This window comes from Tupaia chinensis, unplaced genomic scaffold, assembly GCF_000334495.1.
Source record: "Tupaia chinensis unplaced genomic scaffold, TupChi_1.0 Scaffold000362_1, whole genome shotgun sequence".
NCBI classification, from domain to species: domain Eukaryota; kingdom Metazoa; phylum Chordata; class Mammalia; order Scandentia; family Tupaiidae; genus Tupaia; species Tupaia belangeri.
Window position 1 is genome coordinate 4,881,902 of NW_006159859.1, and position 10,159 is coordinate 4,892,060.

The following is a 10,159-nucleotide window of genomic DNA, read 5'->3' on the forward strand; positions in this document are numbered from 1 at the left end:
CTTCAGAGCTGGCCTTCAGGTTTTCCTTCCAGCTGGAAGTAATCTTTCTTCCTAGAAACTCCCAAGGGCTTTTTTGTTTCTTTGTTATTGTGCTTAATATCCTTTCCATTGTACTGTGGTTATTTATGTGCATGTACTGGTTGTTACTAATTGGAAAGTTCTTTAAATTCAGATTCATGTCTCATGCTTCTGTTTCCTATACACATTTTTTGGTACATAGTTTGTTCCTAAAACATATTTATAATACTATTATAAAGCTGTCTTGTTTTGGGGGTATTTCTTGTTGAGAAAAAGGAACAAAATTGTGACAATATTTTATCTGTATGGCAAAGACAGAAAAGATTACATGTCCCATAGGATCTAAAAAATGTGCTTGGAAGTAATTTTACTAAAAAAAGAGGTATAGGAAGTCAGATATACAGATGAGACCTGGGATCAGTGACTGAAACCATTTTCAGACAGATGAATATAACTTTTAAAGCTATTTGGAAGGATAGACTTAATGGTATATTAAAAAACTTTTTTTTTTTTTTTTTTGAGAGATTTTTGCTGTAGGGCATGTGAACTGACCAGAGAGACAGAAGGTGAGAAATCACCCCTGAGAGGATGGCCGTGCCACAATCCCTTCTCTTTCATTTTCCTCTTGGGATTTTGGGAACACATGGACAGGGGCTCAGTGTGAGGTTAAGCCACTGGGTCTGGGACTCAAACCGTAATCGACTACATGGGAATCCAGCTGTGTAACCACTATGTCATCTTCTGATCCCTATTCAATTGTGTTGTTTCGTTTTGTTTTTTAAAGTGTATTTATTTATTTCTTCTGAGAGAGGGTAACAGGGCATCCCCAAAAAGAGTCTTCATGTTGCGATCCAACCTCAGTCTCAGCCAGCCTGGATTATGGATGTAGGTGTGGATGGTACGGAGAGGCTCAGGACGGGAACAGGCACCTTCCCATGTAGGTCCCAGCATGGCAGAGCATGGTGTTATGACTGTGCCACCATTTGACCCCTATCCCACCATTCCACAGATAGTGATATAAAACTTACAAGCAGAAATTTTTTTTTTTTACAGTATTTCTATAGGATGTAGCCCACATTGTATGTACTTCTTATTTATGGTTGATGTCCTTGGAATTTTTTCTTTTAGGATCTTCTTGATCCTTAAAATAGTTCTGTTCCCTCTTATACTTTTTTTTTTCTTTTTTGTCTGATTAATTTTGTTTCTCTGTTTTTCCTGGCAGAACTTACTTTTAGAAAATGTTCTGTTTTGTAGGTATCCTGGTCAGACATAGGAGGACTGGAAAATATCAAACTGAAATTGAAACAAGCTGTGGAATGGCCCTTGAAACATCCAGAGTCTTTCATCCGGATGGGTATTCAGCCACCTAAAGGAGTTCTCCTGTATGGCCCACCTGGGTGCTCTAAAACAATGATAGCAAAGGCCTTGGCCAATGAGAGCGGACTGAATTTTCTAGCTGTAAAGGTAAGGTGCCCACATTTGTGATGGCTATTATCTCTTATATGCTCTCCTTAGCCCCCATCTTCTGATTTCCCTGCTCTTAGGAGAACATGTAACGGTCTCTTAAAGAGCAGTCAATTTTTTTTTTTTTTCATTTGAGATTGCTGGCAGTAAAATATATTGAGATGGATGATAGCAAATTAGTGCATATAATGAGCAGATCATGAGGGCCAGTCAGGAGACTGATTTTGTTTCTTGATTCTCAATATTTCTTACACTCATGTGCAACAAAAACTAATCTTCATTTGTTTTTACATTTTAAAATTATACTAAAGATGACAATGAATTTAATGTTAATTATATATTGAATATAATTCATTATGAATTCAGTACTTACTAAATAGAATTTTCAAATAAATATTTCTTTTTTTTAAATTTTTTTTTTTTTGGAGAGATTTTTGCTATAGGGCGCATGCGCTCGCCAGACAGACAGAGACATAGAGACAGAAAGTGAGAAATCACCCCCCAGGGGGGATGGTCACGCCACAATCCCTTCTCCTTCCTTCTCCTCTCGGGATCTTGGGCATGCACGCACATGCGCCCGGCACGAGTTTTAAGCCACCGGGTCCGGGACATGAACCACGGTCAACTACGTGGGAGTCCAGCGACATAGTCATTACGCTAACTGCTGGTTCCAGATAAATAAGATATTTCTTATGATAGAATTCTAAATTCTTTAAAAATACTTTCGAGGCAGAGAATATATGTGCAATATTTGATAGGTAGGTTTTCTTTTCTTAAGAACTTTTTTTTTTAATTGCCAGAGGACGCATGTGCTAAACAGAAAGAGAAGGAGAAAGCACCCGCAGCTGAGAATGGTCATACCTCAATCCCTTCTCCATTTTTCTTAATTCTGTCAGGATTTGGGGCATGTATGCACATGTATGTTTTCAAGCCACCTCGACTGGGATTTGAACCATGGTTAGCCATATGGGATTTGCCTCCCTGAATCTCTGGGCTGCAGGGTTGATCTTTGATATGTAGTTTTAAATTTATTTTTAAAAAGGTACATAATAATCTGTTTTGATATTACCAGGGTATTTTTTTGCATAACAGAATATGTTTTCTGTCTTAGAAAATTGAAATTGTTGGCACTTTATTTTAATTTGTCACCTTTGAATTTTTCAGCTTCAGCCTATTTTTAAAATTTATTTACTTTTGAGATTTTTGTTATAGGGTATGTACACTTGCCAGAGAGACAGAGAAAGACAAAAAGAGAGAAATTACCCCTCCCTCCCAGGGAGGGATGGCCATGCCACAATTCCTTCTCCTCAGTTCTCCTGTCAGGATCTTGGACTCACACACATGTGCTCGATGTGAGTTTTCAGCTGCCAGGTCTCGGACTTGAACCACGGTCAACTTTGTGGGAGTCCAGTGACATAACCATTATGCCATCTGCTGGTCCCAGCTTCAGCCTACTTTTGGTTATCTTTCTTTGGGAACATTTTGGTGAATAGAGATATGGAGGTGGGGACACAATAGGTTTAAAGTTTGAAGTTTTAAATTTTGAAGAAATGAACAATTTTGAAATTGTCAAAGAATTTTTGCTTTTTTTTTCTGAATTTATTATTAAAATTTGCAGTAGAGTGTGTGTGTGTGTGCCAGAGAGAGAGAGAGAGAGAAACACCGTCCACAGGGATGATCACTCCATGCTCCTGCACTCTCCTTTCTGGATTTTTGTGTGTGCCTGGCATACATTTCAAGCCATTGGATCCAGGACTTGAACCACTCAGTTGGCCATGTGTGATCTAGCTGTTACCACCACACCACCTGACTGCCCAACTTCTTGCTTTGTCTTAGATTCCTGTTGTCTGATCGTGTTGTAATTAGCATGCCTGCTTTACCGTCATTTCTTACTGTTTATCTGTCTTCTCCATTTTTCTGTTTTTCCCTTGTGTGTCCCATAATTGTATATTCATAATATGAGAATTTTTCCTGTGTACTGTAAAAACATACCTGATGAAAATTTAGCTCACAGTTATTTAGATGTGAACTTATTTATTAATACAATTATTATTTTAATTATTATTTTTTTTGCAAACTAGTACTTCAATTTTTTTGTGATACAAAGGAACAGTTCCAGATACTACCAGAACTACTTTCAGGACTATCCTAAGGTTACTTAGGAATATTTATTCTTTTTTTTTTTTTTCTAATAATTATGTTATTTAACTTTATTTATTTACCTTAGCTGCCAGGTCTGTGACTCGAACCACGGTTGACCATGTGGGAGTCCAGCACCCTTAACCACCACACTACCTGTCGGCCCCAGAATATTTATTCTTTTTGAACATAAACTCTTTCATAACTTGAGACCTTTAGTCTTTTTTTCAGTATATGAAACAGTAATACATCATCCTTTGAAAAGTTTGTTTTACATGCTGTTCATGTAAAAATAACCAGCCATGTGTTAACTTATTTGACCTTTTTCATTGTTTTTAGTTTTTTAGATCATATACAAAAAAGACAGGTGATATTAAGATATTAATAAATTGAGTTCCTAACTCACTTTAGAGATTATTATATATCTAAGTTACTAATTTTTATTTAATGTGGATTTCATTTAGTATAGAATTTAGTGTAGTTTAACTTATTCAACTTTTGAATTTGGGTGGAGGATATACTAAATAAATAATGGGTGTTTGTTTTACTGTTTTTTCAGGTTTCCTAAATGTTTAAACATTTTTAAATAAAAAGTTTTGAACATGAACAAATAATTTGCTGTATTATATATAATTGTTGTATAAAAATATATATAATATATATAATTTCCACTAGTATTTTCATTGGTTCTTTCATTTGGTCTGCGGAGGGATTAAGTAGTTAGAGCAGGCAGCATATGTATGAGGACACGAAGTCAAAGAAGTTGGAAATTCATATTCTGTTCTTTCTAGTTTAAAATTTCTGTGTAGGAAAACAAGTTGCATTTTGGGTTCTAACATACATGTTTGTTTTCTAAGGAATAGGTTATAATTTAATTTGAACTTTTTGAAATAATAAGGCTTACATAGTTTGAAAGCGCTCAGAAAGATAATTTTTAGAAAATTAATTAATTGTGATTTTCTTTTCTTTTTTGAAATTTTTGCTATCATGTTCATGCTCTCACCAGAGAGACAGAGAGAGACAGAGAGGCAGAAAGTGAGAAATCTCTCTCCAGGGAAGAGGGCCATGCCACAATCCCATCTCCTCCAGTCTCCTCTCAGGATCTTGGGCATGCACACACACACACACCTGGAATGAGTTTTTAGCCACAGGATCTGAGACTCAAACTGTAGTCAAGTACGTGGGAGTCCAGCAACGTAGACCATCTGCTGGTCCCCAGTTTGTTGTGATTTTCAAGCTGCTGGGTTCAAGACTCAAACCCTGACCAGCCATGTGAGAATTCAGTATCTTACCATGCCACCTTCAGCCCCCCAAAACAAAGTATTACGATAGAAGGTTTTAAACACTTCTTTTTCTCAAGTTCATGAAAGAACCCTTTAACTTCCCCTGTGCATGTTTACCAAGCAGAGATGAAAAGATATACACTCAATTCAGAATTGAGACTTGGCTTTCCTTGTGTGGGCTCTTCATGCCCTCAGGCATATGTATATGTTTTTGTGCAGACTGCAGCACTTGACATATGCTTAAGTTTAGTTTGTCTTATGGGTCAGTTCCATCAAAATATTTTCCAGCTGAAATTTCCTCTCTGCTTCTCTCTTGGCTTTTGTCTGGAGTGCTACAGTAGATTAATTGCCTTTGAATAGCTGGACTGCTTTACTTTATGAAGAACTGTCACTGATTCCGGAGGAAGGAGGGTTAGGTCTCCAACAGGGATTTTTAGCAAGTCCTTTGTTAGCTGTATTGGTGAGTACAGGAAGTGATGAGTTTAGTATATTCTTGAATTTTGGGGAAATTTTGTATACTGGTCTTAGAGTAATTATGGAAAATACCTTCCATTTTCAGGAAAACCTATAGTTTATTCAGTATAGTGCACAATTCAGAGTAATTCTTCTTCTTCTTTTTTTTTTTTAACTAGATTCCCTACTGTTTTGCTATCAAACGCTCAAGGTATTCTGAACTTGGCTAATTCTAAATTCATCTTTAGCCGTCTGTATTTAAATTATCTAGGCAATTTTGTAAGTCTTAGAGCTTCCATATTGCATATACTTCATGGGAAACTGTATAGATATCTTTTACATTCAGAAAGCTTTAAGATTAGTTGGGATAACAAAGATAATGAAGTATAAAAGGATAAGTCATTTTTGCCAAGGTCGTGGTAGTGATGGAACTGAAGTTTGGTCTGAGAAATTCCAGCTCCAGAGTCTACACTCTTAACCAATATATTTTATGCTTTTCCATTCTCTTTCTCTTTGACTTTTAAAAATAAAATTAGCTTGCTTTTATCATTAATTGTGCCACATTACTAGGGAAAGTGATTCAGGTAGTTCCCTTAGGGCAGGTTCAGAAAGGTGGAATTGTTTCTGGGAACTAGTTTGGAAAATAATTTCGATACTCTAGGGCAAGGAAAACTGAAAAAATACTGTGGCTTTGGTCTGGGAGTGAAAGTTGGTTGAGTTGATAAACTAGGATAATCACTACAAAGAAAGGAAACTGATGAATGAAATGAGAGGGCCTGGAAAGAGATTGTTGGTTGAATAATGTAGGGCTTTACATTTACCTTTTAGTATACAATTTGTGCCCTGAGAATGAGTGTTTCGCAATGAAAAGAGCACTAAGCCAGGATTCAGATATCAGTAGTTTGGGTTTGCTTCCTAACCCTGGCATTTTTTAGCTTTGTAACCTTAAGCAAATTCTATAAAATTTCAGTTTTTTCATGTATACAAGTAGGATAGCATTTGTATGTTTAGGCTTTGGAGAGAATATAGTAAAACATGTAAATGAGTAAGTTTTGGGTGGGTATAAAGCCTTATTCAGTATGTTTTGACTGTGCATAGTGATAGTTTTCCAAAGAATTCAGTATGGAAAGAGGAGAGGCAAAGAGCTACCTTAAAATGGAGAAACTTGACAAAGTACTATCATGGTCAGGCAAGGTTAACATCTTCAGTGATGTATATATATGTATCTCCAAGGATATGTATTCTTGGGTAATGTGATAAGAATAACATTTTATTTCTGTAGTCTTCCACCTGAATTCTCAAAACCCTTGTCTAACCATAAGGAAAAACTTTTCGCAAACTGAAATATATTCTACAAAATACCTAACCAGTACTCCTCAAATGTGACAATGTACTGTGCTAATATAAGGTAACAGGGGAAACAGTGCGATGATCAGCATTAAAAATTAAGTCTCTTAGTTAAGTTTTGATGTCAGTTTCAGATCTGAACAACATTGCAGACTTTGGCAAAGTAACTGAAATTAGGCCAACTGTGAGTTCTCTTCTGTAGGGAACAGGATGAATGGAGTATAGGGAAGGTGAAGAATCAGGGAAGATTGTGGATTCCTTGAGTGAGGGCTCTGGAGGATACCCTCTCTCCTATTTATCATCCCCCTGTCCTTGATGATAGTGGAAAGTTACTGAGAAAAGCCTGAGAGGAACTTGGCTGGGACCTGGGTTTGGGACTGCCCTGAGGCTTGCCTGTTTCACTGCAGTTCTCAGTTGAAGCCTGTAAAGGTTAGTGTTAGTTCTGGCCCCAAATCCAGACCCCAACACTATAAAGAATTCTTTCCTAAGTGTTTTGGTTATTTTTTCTTTCACCTTGGGTGCAGCTTCTCATTTTGGGTCTCACCATGAACTATGTCCAGTTTCATACTTTTTGTGTATCCTAGCTGTGTTCTCCTTTTATAGGTTTCTTGCTGTTTGGGCTTATCTAGGTCTGAAACTTTTTGAGTTTCTATTTCATTTTCTTCAGGATTTTGTTTCGTTTTAACTTTAAAAATACTCTATACTTTTCTAGATAGTGTTGTCTTCTGTGCCTCATTCACTTAAATAAGAAGTTACACTAGCATCAATATTAAATAAAGAGATATACTTAGTTTTATCATTATCTGAATGGCTGACAGGAATAATTCATAGTAACCTGTGATTATTGAGATAAATGAAATCGTTAATGCACCCTTGTCAGTTTCACAAAGTTACTTAGAAGTTAGATCCTATTTAGTTAAATTTGGCATTAATTTATAGAGTAAAGCTACCATGTAAAGTTGGGCATAATATAAAAACTGTGTATGTTAAATTTTTTTTTTGAGTTGGGCTCATATCAGTCGGTAAAGCTGATATGTAAAAACAACCAAAAAACCAAAAACCGTGACATGAAAATAGTCTAAAAACATTTAGCTAAAAGCAAAGAAATGACAATAATAGAAACTTAAATAACCAGACCTTTAATGTTTGTAATTTAAGAAGGCCTACAGATAAAAAGAAAAGAATACTTTTTAGAGTTATAAGAAGTTAAATAGAAGAATAAATTTTATTGTCGGGTTTGTTCCATGAGTTTTATTCATGGGTAAATTAATGATGGAAAGAGACCAGTTATTTTTTCCAATGTTCTAATTCTGTTTTGAATGAAATTTAATTAAAGTAAATATTACAATTGTATGCCTGTAACACTTTAAAACTAGTTGAAAAGAAATTTGCATATGTTTTACAATTGGAACAACTCAGTAGCATATGTTAAGCACCTAACTAGGCACTGTACATAGTAAACAAAGATGCAAAAGGCTCCTATCTATCAGCTCGTAAGTGAAGAGACATATCACTAAAGCAACTACTAATAAAATGAAATGGCTAACATTCAGAATCTTCAGTTCTTGCGTGTTGGTTGTGAGGAATGAGAAAGAAAGGGAGCAACATTAATAAAACTGTTTACTTTTGGGACCAGCAGATGGTGTAATGTTTATGTTGCTGGGACTCCTACGTAGTTGACTGAGGTTTGAGTCCTGGACCCAGCAGCTTAAAACTCAGGCCAGGCACGTGTGCACTTGTGCCCAAAATCCTAAGAGGAGAATGGAGGAAAAGGGATTGAGGAGTGACCATCCCTCCTGGGGCGTGATTCTCGCTGTCTTTCTCTGTCTCTTTGGCAAACACATAACGCTCTATAGCAAAAATTCCTCAAAACAAAACAGAACAAATTAATTTGAATGACTAGCAGCTGGAGGTGCCCCAACTTTGGGAAGAGGAGGAAAGGCAGTTTAGAAGGGAGAGAGAAGATAACACGGCATTTAAAATGCCTTTGAGAGGAGATACAAAGGGAACAGGCCTTCTTGAAGACACAGCCTCATGGATTCTGCAAACTAGCTGTTTTGGGGAAACAGAAATCAAGTCTTCCCACTGGTAATTCGGCCTCTAGCACACAAAACTCACGTGGAGAGGCAAAGGGAACAGGCCTTCTTGAAGACACAGCCTCATGGATTCTGCAAAAGAGCCATTTGGGGAAAACAGAAATCCAGACTTCCCACTGATCATCGGGCCGTCAGCACACAAAACTCGCATGGTAGGAAGACCCCTTCCAGGCCTCCTGTCTCTGTACCTGTCTTTGTCTCTCTCTATCTCTGTCTCTGTTTCCTCTCTTTTTTTTTTTTAATTTTTGATATTTAGAATTTTAAGGTAAAGCATTTTCTGCACTTTCTGGCCCCTCCTACCCCTTTATTTTGTTAAAATAATTCCCTCTCCCCCTCCCAACCCAGGAGAGGCAAAGGGAACAGGCCTTCTTGAAGACACAGCCTCATGGATTCTGAAAACTAGCCATTTTGGGGAAGCAGAAATCAAGTCTTCCCGCTGATAATTTGGCCTCCAGCACTCAAAACTCACGTGATAGGAAGACCCCTTCCAGGCCTCCTGTCTCTGTACCTGTCTTTGTCTCTCTCTATCTCTGTCTCTGTCTCCTCTCTCTTTTTTTTTAATTTTTGATTTTTAGAATTTCGCATGGCCCGCAAGCGTGTCGCACGGTTTTCCAGTTTTTGTATTTTTACTGAAATCTTTTTAAATATTAATTTTGTTATTTTATTGAAAAGTGTTTTATCTTCATTTTTCTTGTCTTTTTCTGTTTCTTGTTTGTTTTTATGCTGTTGTTGCTGTTGTTTCTCTCTCTCTGTTTCCTTTTCTGCACGCTCCTCATCACTCAGCTTGAACTTCCAAGTTTGGGAAGAAACTGACCATCAACCAGATGACTAGAAATCGCTGCAGGACCACAAGAAATATGGGAAAGCAGGAAAATACCTCTCCTCCAAGGGAAAAGGATAACTCCTCTTCATCCACACACAGTTCAATGGAAATGTCTGATAAAGAATTCAGAACATTCATAATGGCAAAACTAACAGAGATGGAAGAGAAGAGAGACAATGAACTGCTGAAGAGGAAGGAGAAAGAAGGTGTCGAGTTCCAGGAGGTGAGGAAATCCATGCAAGATCTAAAAGAGTAATTTCACACTTTACAAAAGAATCAGATGGAACTGTTAGAGATGAAGGCTATAAAACAGGAAGTCAAAATCTCCCTTGAAACTATTAAAAGCAGAGTAGATCATACAGAAAATAGAATCTCAGACATAGAAGAGAAAATTGCTAGCCTAGAAAAATCCACCACGAAGACTGAGAAAATGGCCCCCCAATTTGAGACTAATATACGAGAAATACTAGATACCATCAAACGTCCAAACATCTGGATAATAGGCATCCCAGAAGGCGAAGAGACTCATAAGGGCA

At 37.0% G+C, this 10,159-nt stretch overlaps 1 protein-coding gene across 1 annotated transcript in view; it reads left to right on the forward strand.

Moving 5' to 3' along the window:
* Positions 1–10,159, forward strand: part of AFG2A (AAA ATPase AFG2A) — a 295,494-nt gene that overhangs the window by 72,367 nt on the left and 212,968 nt on the right. Inside the window, exon 11 of the mRNA XM_027773681.1 lies at positions 1,273–1,482. Within this exon, the coding sequence (XP_027629482.1) occupies positions 1,273–1,482 (210 nt within the window). The remainder of the gene's footprint in view (positions 1–1,272; positions 1,483–10,159) is intronic.